We start from the raw sequence: 16,919 nt of genomic DNA, 5'->3' as shown, positions 1-16,919 counted from the left end.
GAATGTATGACATTGCTCTGCATTCTGTCCATCAACTGTTGTTTTTAAAATGAATTAGAGAGCAGGGGCAAATCAGTGGATTTTATTTCTGCTAATACACAAAGTGTCACCCATTGCAGATGATATTCTACTATAGCTCTCTGCTACCAGACAGTTCCTGCGAAAAGTGATTACTTTAACTAGAGGAATATCACTAGCTGGCAGGCCTCCAAATCAATCTTTGCAAATCCGAAAGATTAATTCTGATGGAGTCGATAGCTAGCTTCACATTTGCAGGCTAAGACACCATTGAGATAACCACTAAAAGGGCTAACTTATTTAGGGATCTCTTGAGCCCCAGGCTTATATGAATGCACCTCAGGTAACTTTAAACTCCTTATGAAGGAGACTAATGCACTCTTGGCGCAGTCCTGCTCTATTATGACAGGAGAGAATTGCATCACCCAAAATAGTGTTTCTGCATCAGGTATTCAATGTGTTTCAGGCCCTGCCATTCCCCCTCTCTAGAGGTGAAATCACCCCGTTGTATGACATCTGCAACACTTTTGTCTGGGCCAGCAGATATCTGTCTGCACACACCAACATACATGTCACCCTAGACCTGTGGCCTCGGTGTGCCTCACTTGCATTATTATTCTGAAGCCACTCTTGCTTTATGTAATTGAGTGGCTGTGTGGCAAAACGGTTAAAATATGGTGTTTCATAAACCAGAACCTGAGGAAGGTGCTGTGGATGCTGAAGCGGGAACATTGTCAGAGTTTTTTACATCTCCAATGTTACCAGAGCAGAGCAACTTGGGACTATTTGGTGAAACACAAGAGTCTCACCACATATCCATCTCGAATGACACCCATTTTAGGAAACTCTGATTTCACACCGAGGTTATATAGAGCCCACCTCCAGATCTGGAAGATGCAAGGCTGTTTCAGACTTCGTGATCTTTAACACAAGGGGAAAATTCCCTCATTTGAAGAAATGAAGTCGACTTACAATATCCCTGAGAAGGAAAGATATCACTAACTGCAGTTTCAGTACTGGTTTGCACAAACCTTCATAAGGGAGGATGCCACAAGGTCACTGTAGGAAGCTGGCTCTCTATATACTGTACTAAAACGAAGTACACTGTGCAGAGTCCAGTGGGTCCCCAATTAGTTTACAGAGGCTAAAGTAGATCATACTAACGCTGTCTTTTCTGGCAGTGTGGTCAGGCAGCTAAGCTTATCAGAGGGTAGTGCTAAACCTTTATTGTACTCACAGAGGCAATAAATGAGAGACGCACTCAAAGAATAAATCAGACACCGATTTAGAAAAATAACACTTGTTATATATATTTTGAACTCAAGTACGTCGTTTGAAGGCAAGTACTGTTTTCTATAACAAATATTCACAGGTAAGGAAAGCTATCAAACCTGTGCTCTTTTACGCACAATGCAATACTTTGGAAGGAAATGTCGAAGATGCATAAAGGTAGGTACAGTCAGTTTCAGGGGTTCGCCTTTTCGGATCGTAGTAGTGGTGGGCCAAGGTTCAAAGTACTACTAGCAATTTGCTGGGATCCACCTGGTTCTACTGGGAGCAGGGTGCTGGTGAGTTTGGTATCTGGTGCTACTGAGAAGGTGGCCACCTGATAAGAGGCTGCACATATGGACTCGCAGGCTTTTCTGAGAGCTCCTACATGGGGGCTTAGGTCCCAAGGGGTCTTGGAGCACAGGGGGGCAGCCGGATCGTCAGGATCCAGGCTGGGGGGCTTGGGAGCACAGTAGTTTGGTTGGCCGGGTTGGGTGTGCAAAGTTGCACTTCGCGGTCAGGGACAAACAGCTGGCAGGGGCAACATCAAAGCAGCTAGGCCACTCTCAAAGTGGGTCTCAGTGATGCTGACGTCCCTCCTCGGCTACTTGGTCCTGGTGTAGTGAGAATCCAGACTAACATCTCTGTGTTGGTGTTTGGTGCAGGCCATCTGGGTTGGTACTGTACGGCTCCGGTTGGTCCTGGTGTCTTCACATTTGGTGGGGAGACAGATCTGACCTTCCAGAGCATGAGTACCTTCTCCTGGTCATCTGTGGTGTCGGTCGGACCGGGGAGCTGCAAGGCAGTGGACTGGATTCTGCTTGTCGGTGCCTGTGGACTGCAGGGGAGTAGCTTCTCTACTCCAACAGAGACGTCAGTGGTTTTTGAAGTACTGGCAGGCTACCCAAGGCTTTGGTAGTTCTCCAGTGTGCAGAACGAGTCACTCTGTCACGACTGTCGAGAGAGGGCAGGGTTTCGCTCCAAAGTTCTCCTGCAGTTCTCGCCAGGCTGTTACTCTTATTCGTCGTCCTTCTGTTGATCCATCAAATCTGAGTTCTTGGATTCAGGGGTCCCACCTAAATACTCAATTTAGGGTTGTTATGGGGAGTGACGTGTAGTAGCCAATGGGCTATCTACCTTTAGGGTGTTTACACCCTCCAGATCACCACTTCCAGTGGGAAGTGGGTATAATCCTGACCCTAGAATGCTAATTCCATCCAAAATAACATGGGGTAATCTGATAAGTGGGGTTCACATCAGCTGGCCCACCCTAGGGTGGTGCTGGCTGAATGTGTGCACACCTCCTAATCTTCCTAATTTTCTCGCCTGTCTTGCTGCCAAAAAGTAGGGTCAGGACAGGAGGCTGGGTACCTCCACTCTCTGGAGCGGTTCGGGGTCACATAACAAAGACGGCAGGGCCTTTGAAGCTTCCTGCTCTGGAATGCCCATCAAGATTTGGAAGAGGTGTGAACACCTCAGCCTGGAGCAGGCTTTGTTCCTGTCTTTCGAGCGAAGGCTCTCACCTTGGGAGGTCAGAAACCGGTCCATGGTGGCTGGCTGGTCGAGACAAACTAGTAGTCGGTAGGTGTTCAGGGGTCACCTCTAAGGTGCCCTCTTGGTGCTTTTGGTAATCACTCCAGCACTGGCATCAATGTGGGCTTATGGAGACTAGGTGTTTGGTATCAAATGTCTTGGGATACAGTGAAGGCATCATGTAGCTAGGGAACTCGTACTGGCAAGTGTCCATCCCATGTCCTAGTTATGGCTTCCCTGTGCATTGGTAATATCTAAGGGTGAACTTAGAGATCACCAGGACATATCCACACTCGAAGGTATGTCCATACATTGGAATAGTGCACCCTGCCTTAGGGCTGTAAGGCCTGCCGTAGGGGTGACTTATCTATACCACATGTAGTACTGGCAGGCATGGCACACAGGGATGTGTGCCATGTCGAATCTTTGGTTTTCTCTGCACCAAGACACGCAGACTGCAATGGCAGTTCGCATGAGCTTGGTGAGGGGTGCCGTAGGGTGGCACAATTCATGCTGTAGCTCTTATGGACCCTTCTTTAGTTCCAAAGCCTAAGGGACCAGGGTTACCACTTACTAGGAACGTAAAGGGATCCTAAAGGGGTGCCAATTGTGGAACAATGGTACAGTTTAGGGAAAGAACACTGGTGTTGGGGACCTGGTTAGAAGGAACCCAGCACTCTTTCAGTCAAAGTTGCACCAGATACTAGGCAAAAAGTGGGGGGTAACCATGTCAAAAGGGTCACTTTCCTACAGTCACAATTTTCTAGAAGTGTCTGCAAACTTTAACAACTACATGACATCTGGTCTCCAGAATTTATGCAATACTTAACGCATGGCCCCCAGCCATGTTTTGCTTCCGAAAGACAATGGGAAAACTACCTAATATCCCTTTAAAGCATAACAAGTGGGAAGAAATTTACACACTGGCAAACAACTTTGCACACCACACATGCGCAATAAATACTCTACAAGATCTTGTATCCATGGTACCACACCCTGACAGGCCAAATAAAATTAACAACACCAGATCTGTGGCATATTGAAAACAATGTGTGGGACCAGGTACAATGCTTGAGATGCCATGGATGTGGCCTCAGATCAGTGGGTTTTGGGATAACATAGCTAGTGTAGGAAAGTGCCCCTTTTTGACATGGTCACCCCAACTTTTTGTCAAGTATTTGTTTCACTTTTGACAGAAGTGCACTAGGTTCCTGCTATCCAGGTCCCCCATGCCAAATCTCTTTCCCTAAAACTGTGCACATGTTCCCCCAATTGGCAATACCTATAGCACCCCCTATAACTCCCTAGTAAATGGTACCCCTCATACCTAGGGCAGAGAGGCTAAATATGTCCCTAAGGGCTGCAGCATGTATTGTGCCACCCTAAGGTACCCCTCATCACACTCTTGCAAACTGCCATTGCACGCTCCCTGACATGGTACAGAAAAAAAGAAGTCACGACATGACACACTTCCTGTATGCCATGCCTGTAGACACTGCACGTAATATAAGTAAGTCACCCCTACAGTAGACCTTACACCCTAAGGCAGGGTGCATTATTTTACATGTGAGGACATATCTGCATGAGAAGATATGCCCCGGTGATGTCCATGTCGAGTCTTGGACATTGCCAGTGAACAGGGAAGCCATCCTGCATATATGTACTGGACAGTGGTGCTTAAGAGTTCAGCAGATACATGATGGCTTCACTAAAATTAAAGATGTTTGGTACCAAACATCTCATATTATTAGGCCCACATTGATTTCAGTGATGAATGTATTATTACATGCACCCAGAGGCCACCTCAGAGATGCCCCATTCAAACCTACCAACCTTTTTTATACTGGCTGACTGCTGTCGACCAGCCTGCCACCACAGACAGGTTTTTGAACCCCTGAAGGTGAGAGCCCATGCTCTCTGAGGGCAGAAACAATGACTGCTCTGGCCAGAGGTGTTGTCACCTTCTCCAAGCAGGATAGCTAAGAAATAAGCATATCCAGGCTGGAGGCTTCAAAGGCCTCTGTCGCCTTTAATATGTGACCCCCGGCTTCCTCCATACTTCGGAGATGCCACTCCCTGCCCTGAGGTCCATTTTGGCACCAGGACAGGTGGGAAAATTAGCTTGGCAGGAGGCGTGCTCCCTATCAGGGTAATACCACCCCTAAGGTGGGCTACCTGATGTGAACACGAAAATGAGAATTCCACCATCTTGGTTTTTTGGTGGAATTAGGCTCACTGGGTCAGGGTTATGTCCACTTCCCACAAGAAGTGGTCAAATGGAGTGTGTAGTCTCCGTAAAGGTAGGTAGCCCATTGGCTACTACTTGTCACAACCCTTAACGCCCTAAATTGAGTATTTATGGGCTCCATAGATTTAAATGGATCCAGAAGAAAAGGATAAAGAGGAGCCACAAGAGAACGAGAACTGAAGTCTTGCTGTGGACTTTGGCACCAAACCCTGCCTGCCTACACCAGTCTCAACAATCGTGACTGAGTGACTCGTCCCGCAGCTGAGCAACTACCAAGATCCTTTATAGCCTGACAGCCCTTGGCACATTGGCAGCAATCTACTTTGAAGTAGAGGAGCTACTCCCTTGCAGTCCGCAGGCACTGAAAAAGCAGAGTCCGGTTTATCGTTTTGTCGCTCCCCAGCCAGCCCGACACAGCAGCCCCCCAGGAAGAGGTACCAGTGCTCCTAAATGTTATATCTGATCCCCCCCACTGACTGAGAGGACACCAGGATACGGGGGTTACCAGACCCCTTGCAGCAACCTTTAAGTCTAGTCAAGCCTCTAACAGCACTGAGACTGAGCAGCCGTTGAGGGACGTCGGCACCGCAGAGACCCGCATTCTGATTTTGCACCCTCAACCGGCGAAACCAACAACCAGAAGGCCTTTGACGCACCAAGCCTAGCCGACGTATCTACTCCGCACCGAGCGGCCCAGCCCACCTACCGACGAGCCAGCTGTGCCCCCTTGCTCCCAGGACCGTTGTGCCCTGAGCCCCCAGCCTGGATCTCACAAACTTGTCCCCAAATCCCCCTCTGTAGCCTGTTTTTAGGCGGCCGTCCTTGCCACTGGCATAACACGCAAAGCTACCAACCCAACCAGCACCTCTGCACCTGGGCGCCCCAGGGCAGGTATCTAGTAATTGCTGGTGGTACTTTGGACCTTGGCCCCCTATGGATCTAAGTCCCAAAGGAGACCCCCAGAAACCGACCGTAAATAACTATGCAACCTATGCCTTTTTCCCCATAGGAAATCATTGCTGCATAAAGACTCCTTTAAGTGAACATTTTACTTACCTGTAAAATTTATATTTAAAAAAAGTACTTACTTGATAACAAAGTTTCTGGTATCAAAATGTATATAAAAATACAACTTATTTTTCTAAATTGGTCTTAGATTTATTCTTGAATGTGTGTCTCCTATATTGCCTCTGTGAGTACAACAATTTCTTAGCACTACCGTTTGATAACCCTAAAATGCTTGCCAACATTACCACAAAAGAGGGCATTTAGTGTTCTCAGTTTTTGCCTCTGTAAATCAATAAGGGTTGCCTGGACTCTACCCCGTTTACCTTATCTTCGTCCACTATATAAAGAGCTAGCTTCCTACAGCTAGTATACCTCAAATCAAAGGGAGGGATATAGATAGCAATCTGGAGCTGATCATCTTAAGTGTTTCAACCGCAGAGACCTTTCACTCAATCGGGGGGGTGGGATATCCCAGCTATTGCTAACTGCCAAACAGACCATTTTGGCACTCTGGGGAAGCACTACAACACCAACTGTTATCGATCCAGAGGCCTTAGCAACTACTTAGCCACGTTATGATAGCTTACGACCTGAATGGAGAAGCTCATACATGTCATAGAAAGTGGAAACCAGTTCTGAGACACCTTAATGAAGATAACAGAGGCCTAACTTTATCAAAAAGGCTCCAAGTCTTGGGTCCATTGGATGAAAAGAGATACCTGGTAATGGGGTTCCAGGTATAGCTTGCAGAAGTGAACATGGGCCAAGTTAACCTGATTTTAGAAGAAGGTGACACTGCATGGGTGGGGGAGGCTTTGTGGGAGGGTGAGTAGAGGTGCTTTTTAACTTTTAATATGGGTATGCCTGCTACAAGCTGTGTATCATGAGAATTCAATAAAAATTGATTAAAACCACAAGACCTTTTGTTAGTTCCATCCAAAGAATTAGTAAACAACAAAAGCTCTTTTTCATCAGTAAAATAGAAAACATAAGGTAACCATTCCCCATGAGTATTCGGTGGTGGCCTGTGCTGAAAGGGCTCCTCATACAGGTGCTCTGCCCCAGTAGATCAGATGGGGAGGCCGTGAATATTTCCAGTAGTCAGCAGTTGAGTTGGCTGTTGTCCACTACCTCCTCGTCTCTCTTAAGGCAACTAACTCAGTTTTAAATCTAATTTCTGTGTGGCTGCTGAGGATCAGACAGATGTGTTTGCCCCTGTAGAGCTAGAGCTCATTAGTAAGATGTTGTCTGAAGTAATTATGTCTTAAACAGACCCCGGCGACTGAGCATCTTGGAAAAATTGCTCTGGGTTCTACTTTACCTATTAATTTTAGTCCTATCGGCAAAATCCTTGTATTGACTTAAACACTAAAATAGTCACAAAAGTAATTCTTCTTGCCAATGCATCGGTCCTTTGACATGTGACAAGGGTTTTCATCATTTTCAGAAGGCCAAAGCAATTCTTCGAGTTTAATGGAAAGAGTTATCCTGGATAGTTACTGGGGTAGTACAGCTATCCTGTTGGATGCGTTGCAGCCTTCAGTATTGTCGACCATACTCTTCTTCTGCACAGGCAGGCCATGTTTAGCAGCACAGTGGACAAGACCCTAATTTGGTTTGAGATTTTTCTGAAAAACCAATACCAAGTTAATAGGATTGCCTGATTTCAGTTAAGTAAAACAATGTCCCAGGTTTCCACATTGTTCCTCGACATATTTACCATATGCACGGCACCTCTCTTTAAGACCAAAGCACATCTGTCTATTTTTCTAATGACTTCTTGAGGACATTCTGAAAGAGTCCCTAGTAATGCATTACACCCATCACTGCTTACCATTGACTTTGTAACTCACAAATGCTTGCTTTCTATTTGCTAGCTTTATTTGTTTTAGGCTGTCCAGCTTGAGTTTGTCCTTCACGTGGAGCATACCGTAGTTAATATATTCTTCCACTGTGCTCACTATCTCTAAACAGACCTTTGAATCTTGTTCTTATTTTGTCACATTTGCTGTGCATTGAAAGACCGAGGTCAAATGTCCGGTTCTGTCTTTCGAAGGATCGTAGTGTTAACTTTTGTTTCTCTGACTTCAAAGTGCGATGATTTATGTGATCATGCTTTTTTTCTAGCACACAGCAAAATGTAAATGTCTGTAAATGAAATGTGCTGATATTTCAGAATTAGGAAAGCTCAAACGGAACACATTGTTATGTTATTTTGAAGTGTGGTGGATAAAAAAATTTAAACAATCAAATCGATACAATAGGTGATGGCATTCCCACATTTTATTGTTTGTGTATTGTATACTTTTATCAGTAAAACTGTATATCTGCGCAAATGTAATGGTCATTTCAATTGTCTATAATGGCAGTGCACTACCACACCATGCATACTCCACACCATGCCACTTTACGCCACGTCATTCCACTCTACAACACGCTACTCCACTCTGTGCACCTCCACTCTTTGCCCTTCCACTCTACTCCCTCCACTCCATGACAATCCACAACTCTCTCTGTCACTCCATGTCACTCCACTCTACTTCACTGTACTCCACTGTACTTTGTCACTCCACAACACTGCCACTCCAAGACACACTTTGCCACTCTATTCCATGGCACTCTACTCCCCTCTAAGCCACAACAGTCTACTCCACCCTATGCCACGATACTGTACTCCACTGTACTCAACTCCCTCTATGCTATTCCACTAAACATTACTCCACTCTGTGCCTCTCCACTCTTTAAGACATTCTATACCTACCCAATCTAAGTAACTCCAACGTACAACACTCAACTCCACTCTACACCCATCCATTGTGCATTATCCCTCCATGACTCTCTATGCCACTCCACAACACACCACAACAATCCACTCTACGCCACTACACTCTCCTCCACGCCACACAACAACACTCCATGACTCTACAGACAGTCCACTCTTGGCAACTCCACTCTACAGCACTCTACTCCATGCCACTCTCCTCTACACAATAACTTTTAGCCACGCTGAACAGCAGCCGTACTTGTGTACAACATGGCTAAAACTCATTTTCAAAGCCAAAAGCTCTTGCATAGGCAAAACCTATTGGATTTGCCAAAGCTTGATGATGTCTTGGGAGAGTAGGGTCCCATAAAAATGCAGTCATATGCAGAAGAGTAGCTGGATTAAACTCCTTTTCATCCTTTAAGAAATGCTTCTTTGAGGACTGGGTGGCACGCAGCTAGCTACACTTCAACATGGAGTCAAGATGTGATAATCCAAGGTTTATGGGAAGGTCGCCATTCACCATCTTTGGGCGACTCCTTTTCTGAGTAAAACACACCAGTCTGCAGATAAAGTGAAAAATGTGGAGTGAATTCTAGACCGAGTTATCTCTTGCAAGTCAAAAATTAGAGCAACGTACAAAAATATTATCCTTCAGTGCCTCAGTATACTAACTCTCCCAAAAGGATTTAACTGGCATTGCTGGCCCTGAAGATACCTTGCAGAGGGATTACTCTTATTTACACAATGTAGAGCTCCCCTTAACCTTTTAGGAGCCTTCATGTAGCCCAAAATGCAGGCTTCTGCTTGTTGTGGATTTTCTGGTAAATGAACAAACATAAAGTGATGGAAGGTATTCTTTCAGATACTATTGGAAATGGCTCGGGTATTATTCCAACTCATATTGTTTTGCCTACTGTGTAGCCTCAGATTAGATCCAGTCATATGCAAATCAACCTTGGCCCTACGCCAATAAGAACAGTCCACCTCAAACTTACAAGCCAGGTCCTGGCAACCCAAGACCGGTTTCAGCCTAGCTGGGTCTCTCCAGTAAGTTGCAGCTTGGATCCAGGGGCACAGTGAGCACAGGACCCACTTCTGGGCATACCCTCAGCCCCTTAGGGCGTTAAATCAAGTACACAGAAAGTGAGGAGACGAATGCTTGCAAATAGTCTAACCACTGTCGCTTTAGGTAGCATTCCAACCCATAATTTTTTTCCCCACTATGCCACCTCAGATTAGACCAAGAATATGCAAATAAGCCTTGTTACTTTTCCAATAAGAACAATCCGGACTGAACCGTGCCAGTGGAACCATACTGCACCGGATTAAAGAGGCCCAATCAGGCCGAAACCTGTCTTGGCTTGCTTGTGTCTGATTCAGAGAGGACTTGGCTTGACAGTTCGAGCTGGACTGTTCCTATTGAGGAGGACCAAGTCTGATTTGCATACTCCTAGGTCTAATCTGAGGTGGCATGATGGGCAAAAGAAGAATGGGTTGGAATGCTACTCTGAGTGATTGGCAATGGTTAAACAAATTGTGTATTTCTGGGAAAAGAAACGTTTCTGAAGCTAGGCAAAGGTTATATCAACTTCTGGTTTCAACCTCGGCCCAGTTTTAGTCGGCATGCCATTTGATGAACTTCCTCCACAACCTAGGCCCACAGTATTTGTCTGAGAAAGCTCCCACTTATCCGCAGAGGCAGAGGCACGCAATCCTCCAACCTGAGTAATTAACAGTTTCGACTGCTCCCTATGGTTCTGTCTCTCCTAGTTTACTTTTCAAAAACAAAATGGGCTATTCCTCTTGTGCTCCGTGTGGATAGGGAACTGTTCTCAGAGATCCTTTTTTAGGCATATATAAACATGTAAAGTCACTAATGGAAAACATTTTTGAATGGAACTATTCAGCATTGTTTCAATATAAATATTGTAAAAGAAAAACATCTATGGCTGCTTAGTGTACATGGATAATATTTGTTGCATCTCTTTTGAGGTCTGTTTGAGTCTGGCACCCAAGGTGAGGGATTGCTGAAGAAGCTATTGCCCAGACAGTGGTTCTTCTCTACTAGCACTGTTTTACATACCCTTTACGGATGCGTCTTTTCATTGTCATTGAAGGCTGGACCGTGCAAATGTGCGTGCTAGGGTCCATGCGGCCACCATGTTGGGTGTGGGTATAGTTGATTGCTTTCTATGAAAGGAGTGGAGAACTGCTCCCAAAAACACTGATGTCTTTAACCTCCATCTGGCCTGGGGTTTCTCCAGGCCAGGAATCACCAAATATAAAGTCTGTGTATGGTTTAGCATCTGAGATGTGTGAGGGTTGGGTGCAGCTGTGGCATATGTGCTTTCAGAGATTGTGGTGGGTTCTTTGGTCCTGGAGGTGAGCACAGGCTACAGCCAGGCATGGAGATGTTGAAGTTCAATGTGCATCCTAAGATCTTGGAGGATTTTAGGCTTAAGGTCTGCAGTGAGTAAGATAAATAGCATTTGTTACACAAAGAGGACTGGTGCTATAAAGTGGTGACACATGGGGGAGAATGACCGCCCATTCACTATGAACAGTGAACAGTTGTCTCTCACCTCCTACCAAGAACCAGTCCATTCACTCTGTATGGGAAGGTGTTTAGTGGATATTCCTGTTGCCTCACTGAACCCTTTTACCAGGTCTGGTTTGTAAGTTGCTTCTTTTGTGTTGGATATTGTGTCTGTTTTGTGTGTGGGGGACGCCTGCACTGCTTTTACCTATCTTGTACCTGCCCTGTGCATGTGTGATTCTTATGTCTCTGCCATCTGTACTGTAACATGTGTTACTGGCTATACTACTTCCACTATGTATGGGGGGGTTGCTTTTACAGCTGCGGCTTGTTCAGCAGCAGAAGCCTGGACGTGGTCTGTGTGTGAGAGGAGCTTCGAGTGCTGCTGCCTGTTCCGCACTTTGTATGTGACCCTTTCATGTTTGCACTGATGTTTGCTATGTTGTATCTGATTTGTGGTTGAACTCTGCACTATTCCTGTGTGTGCTGCATGTTAGTGAAGTTGGCACTGCCGCTTCCCATGCTGAGGCTTTTGTTTCTGTCTCTCTAAAGAGGTCTCTAAAGGTACTTTGTACTGTTGCTGTCTTTGTTGTAGCTGCGTTATATGTGAGTGAATTATTCTGCTGTTATCTGCTGTATGTGTTTTCTATGTGTGTATGAACCTTACACTGCTGCTGTGTGCACTTGAGCTGGAGGAAAACCTTTCACTGTACTAGAGCCAATAAAACTGTGTATTTAATGTATCATTCTTCTTGGCATTTCCCTGTCCACTGTAATGTATTCTTTTCTCCTAGCCCCCTCCTTAGTGTATCACCACCCCATCTTGGTGTCATCTCGGTGTCCCCTGTGTTTTCTTGTTGCCTGTACCCAGTTCCCCAACATGCCAATGTTTTCATCTCCTGCCGTTGATGTTCTCTTACTGTTCCTACTGGTGTTTTCTTGTTTACCTTTGCTGCTATTTATTGATGTTGGGCTGCTCTGTTCTCTTGGGATTCCTCAGTGTTAACCCTTTCCCTAGAGTTTTAATGGTGCTTCCCTCCTCTGTATTTTCTTGATGTTCGTCCCCATATTTTCCTCCCTTCTGCCTTTTAGTATCTCCATCACGCACCAGTCTTTCTTCATATCTCTTCTTCCCCCATGTTTTCTTGGTGCTCCCACAGAACTGTCCATGTTGTTTTGCTGGTTTTCCAGAAGTGGTTCCCATAACTTTCTTGCCTTTGTGCTAACACTAACTGGCTACCTCCGGTTTTCCGTCTGCTTGGTCCTTTTCATTGGTTCTCATTTCTTTGCATTTCCTCAATTGCATTGAGTTGTACCTGTCACAATAAAACAATTATAAGCTGTGTCACAAGCTGCGGCCAGAAAGCAAGTACCTCATGACTAGTTGATGTCGTAGCTGTGCTTTGTGTATGGTTTTAAAGAGATGATTCGATCTCATCCGTGTTCTTGCAGTGATATATGCGGGTCCTCACTTTTTGCTAAATAAGTGAGCTTCTTTGTTAAACTTACCAATTAAATAGCATTGAGTGTCATCCGCTGTCTAAGTTAGCGTCCACTTCCCAAGATGCAAAAAGGTTGTGTTATCTTTTCTTAACAGGTGGATTTCGATGCCCCTCTTGGATATAAAGAGCCTGAAAGACATGGACATCGTGAAGAGATTACGGTAAGCTGTCTCACAGCAATCTCTGTGAAATTTCTGCTGCTCAGGTGGTAAAGGGCAAATATTGCATGAAGATATTAAATGATCAAGACAAGTAACATGTAATCAACTTGCCCAGTTTTATTTTTACAAAATAGACAAGATCTATATGTCTTTCCAGAAAGAATCCAGAGAGCCCCCATCTAGCATACATTGGTTCTCCCCTTCGCTTTCTCCAGGAGACTTTTCTCAGATAACTGATCTCTCTATTCAAGAATTTCAGTCGCTGGTTCTCAAAATTAAATCTGGCACTCTTTTTAATCCGGCCCCTCCTTTGAGACTAATACCCGGTATGGAGGCCTTGTTGCCTGTCTTGTGCGATTTGCTTAATCAATCTTTTTCTACAGGTCAGCTCCCCTCTCGGTGTAAATATGCAGCCGTTATTTCCCTGCTGAAAAAACCCTCCTTGGATTCGACCAAACCTGACATTTTCAGACCTATTTCCTTGCTTCCATTCTTTCTTAAATTAGCATTAAAAACACATAAATCAACAGCTGAAGGAATATATGGAGAGGGAAAAGATTTTGCTTGAGAGTCAGTCTGGGTTTCTTCCCCTTTAGAGCACCAAATCGGCTCTTCTGCTTGCATCTGAGGCTTTCAGTCTCCTGGCTGATAGGGGTGAGACTGCCGCTACTTGTCTTATTAGATCGGAGTGCAGCCTTTGACACCATGTCTCACAGCCTCTTTCTAGAGCGGTTGTGAGATTTTGGTGTCAGAGGGCCGGCTTTAATGGTTGGCCAGTTTCGTCCAAGACCGGACCTTTCAGGTGTTTCAGCGCCCTTTTGTATCCAAGATCTTCCCCCTGCAACAGAGGGTGCCACAGGGCGCTGCCTTAGCCTGACCCTATTTAAATAATATCTGTGCCCTCTAGCGGATGTGGTAGAATCTTTCGATGTCAAAATAGTATCTTACGCCGATGACACCCAGTTAATCATTTCCTAGTACAGGATGACGACCTGTCTGCTACCAATTTTAGGAACTGTCTGGCAGGCCTAGCAAGCTGGATGGATCGCAGCTGCTTGAAACTTAATGCCGGAAAAACAGAAGTGCTGATTGTAGGAAAACAACCCTTCATCTGGTCCATCACATGGTGGCGTGATGTACTGGGACCTATTCCCATTCCCAAATCTAAGATCAAAAATTTAGGAATATGGTTTGATAACAATTTGTCCTTTGACGAACAGATTACCAATCTTGCAGGGACCTGCTTTGGCATTTTAAAGATGCTGCATAGGATTTTGAAGCTCCTTCCTGACAAAGTCAGAAAAACTGTGGTTCAAGCTCTTTTGATGTCCAGATTGGTCTGTCTCGGTATTACCAAAGGTAAAATGAAATCGCTTCAACGTGTCCAGACTGCGGCAGCAAGGATGCTGCTTACCATCCCTAGATTCTTCTTCACCGGTTCTGCCCTCAGAAAGCTACACTGGCTTCCGATGAGGAAAAGGATCTCTTTTAAGGCTCTATGCTTATGTCATAGAATTTTTAACTCAAGGGGCCTCCGATATTTATACTCCTTGATTCAACCATACCTCTGAAGCTGCCTTGACGGCTGTTCCCAGGATAGCTAGAACGCGTTTAGAAGGGCGCTGTTTCAGCTATCCTGCCGCTTCACTGTGGCACACGATGTCAATAGATCTTAGGCAGGAACGGTCTGAAAATGTTTTCAGTAGGAAGTTAAAAACTTGGTTCTTTACATAACCTTTTATACGCTAACTTTTTATAGTCCTCTGTAGCCACCATTCTGTGTGGAGTCCTAATGCGGGGACACTCCGTTTGGAGTAACGATTGTGCTCTATAAATTGCTGTACTGTACACTTTGAATGTCTTGTGCATTGTGTGGCTTGTGAATAGTTGCCACTCTGTGCTGATGATCTTTGTAATCTTATAGAGACTTCTAGTCACAGATTCCTCATCTTAGAATCATCCCCAGGCGTCAGACTGGATCAGGAAGATTTTCGTGTGCAGTACCCCTGCGTGCGGTAGGTGCCATCGATCAGCTTCACGTGTCTGCGGTGTCGGCGGTGGCATCATCCGCGCTGGAAGTGATGTTTGCAGTGCCTATATAGGCGCCACCCCAGAGCTCTGATGTCAGTACTTTTCTTTCTGCACCAGTCAGCGCAATTCCGGAGAGAGCTATCCATTAGTCAATTTTAACTAACTTTTTTTGAGGTTTGTCGAGTCTTTTTGTGGTTTTTCCTCCTGGTGTGACGGAAATGTACTCCCAAAAGGCCAGCTTTAAGCTGTACGGTGCCTGTCACCGATCGGTGACTAACCAACATCTTGTATGCCTTTGGTGTCTCGGGCGCTACCACGAACTGAAGGCCTGCTCCGGTTCCCGCGCTATGAAATCGAAGGCCTTGAGGTAGCAGTCCCTCAAACATCTGGTGGCTCGATGTGCGACGATTCAGGTCCCGGTTGAGAGGAAGGTCCCCGGGAGCAGTCGGGTAGTCCAAGAACCACGTCGCACTACAAGTCGTTTTTCATTTGGGTAAAACCCACAAGAAGAAGTGGAAGAAGTCTTCGACTTCTCTTCGTCCATTGCAAATGAGACGAGGGAGTGTAGGCATCTGAGGCCTGACTCTGTGGTTGAGTCAGCACCTGTACTGTCTTTGCATCTCCCCCAATTTCTGGGAGCTGGAGCTACCCCAGCCCAATTAAGAGAATATGAGGATTTAATATTTGGGCAACCTGTTCCTTCTGGCTTGTCATTGGGCCCCGCAGATTCGGGTGGGGTCCTTACTGGATCCACACCCACAGCTCTAGCCGCCGCACCAGTCAGGCCCCTTGGATCCACAGATGGATCCGGACCCGCACCAGTTTTACCTTCCCTGACCCCAATGCCAACGCTCTCCATTCTGATTCCCAACTCCGACATGGAGCCAGATGGGTGTCGTCCGACTCCGGCAGCGACTGGAGCCATGTCTTCCAGGCTAGAGCCTGAGCCCTATTCATATGGGCTGGTACTCGGTGAGGAATGGGAGAGGTCCCTGGACTCTGAAAAATACCAGCATTATGACCCTAGCATGGACTGGTGTGAGGATTTGGCGGACACCAGCTACACTTCTCGAGATACTGGCATGCTTTCTCCCGCTACTGTGGCTACAGAGGAGGGAGCGTCAACAGGTGTTGAGTAGGGCAATTGAGGTCTTGGTCCTTAGCGTGCCCTTGTGGCTGTCAAGATGAACATCTTGGCAGAAGTGCTTCAGCTGGGAGTATACCCTTCTGAACCCCTCCACCCATTTAATGAAGCTCTGACTGTGTTCCTGCTTGGGACTTGGTCCAAGCCCAACACTGGGGCTCCTGTGAACAGGACTTTTGCCCACCGCCATCACCCTCCCCAGGGGACCCCATCTTCCTCATGCCACACCCCTACACGGGAGAGCTTGGTGGTCCAAGCCTGTACTACTCACTACTCACATACCACTGGATCGGCAATCCAAGAAGCTGGCCAACTTAGGCAAGAGGATGTTTTCTTCCGCCAGCTTGGCAATGCTGTTCTTGAACACCACATGTGCCTTTTGGGCCGCTATTTCTACGCTCTGTGGGATACGGTTGTGCGGGTGCTGCCAACTGTCCCAGAGGAGGCCAGGGCTGTACTCTCTCAGGCGATTGAAGATGGGAGATACGCAGCTAAGTTCATGACCAGATGTGGATTCATCATCATCATCACCACCAACTCACAGGGCAGAGCGTTTTCGTCGACAGTGGCCTTACGGCGCCCTGTCTGGTTGAGGAGGACTGACGTTTCTGGGAATGCCCAAGCATCTCTAATGGACATGCCCTTTGATGACTCCTATCTCTTCAGAGATAAGGCGGATTCAGTTCTGGAGCGCTTTAAGGA

At 46.1% G+C, this 16,919-nt stretch overlaps 1 protein-coding gene across 1 annotated transcript in view; it reads left to right on the top strand.

Annotated features, from left to right (window-relative positions):
* Positions 1-16,919, top strand: part of UFD1 (ubiquitin recognition factor in ER associated degradation 1) — a 76,260-nt gene that overhangs the window by 40,618 nt on the left and 18,723 nt on the right. Inside the window, exon 8 of the mRNA XM_085633663.1 lies at positions 12,977-13,042. Within this exon, the coding sequence (XP_085489789.1) occupies positions 12,977-13,042 (66 nt within the window). The remainder of the gene's footprint in view (positions 1-12,976; positions 13,043-16,919) is intronic.

Source organism: Triturus cristatus, chromosome 11 (assembly GCF_964204655.1).
Source record: "Triturus cristatus chromosome 11, aTriCri1.1, whole genome shotgun sequence".
Lineage (NCBI taxonomy): Eukaryota > Metazoa > Chordata > Amphibia > Caudata > Salamandridae > Triturus > Triturus cristatus.
The sequence above is the reverse complement of the archived record's forward strand: the minus strand, read 5'-3'. Positions and strand labels throughout refer to the sequence as shown.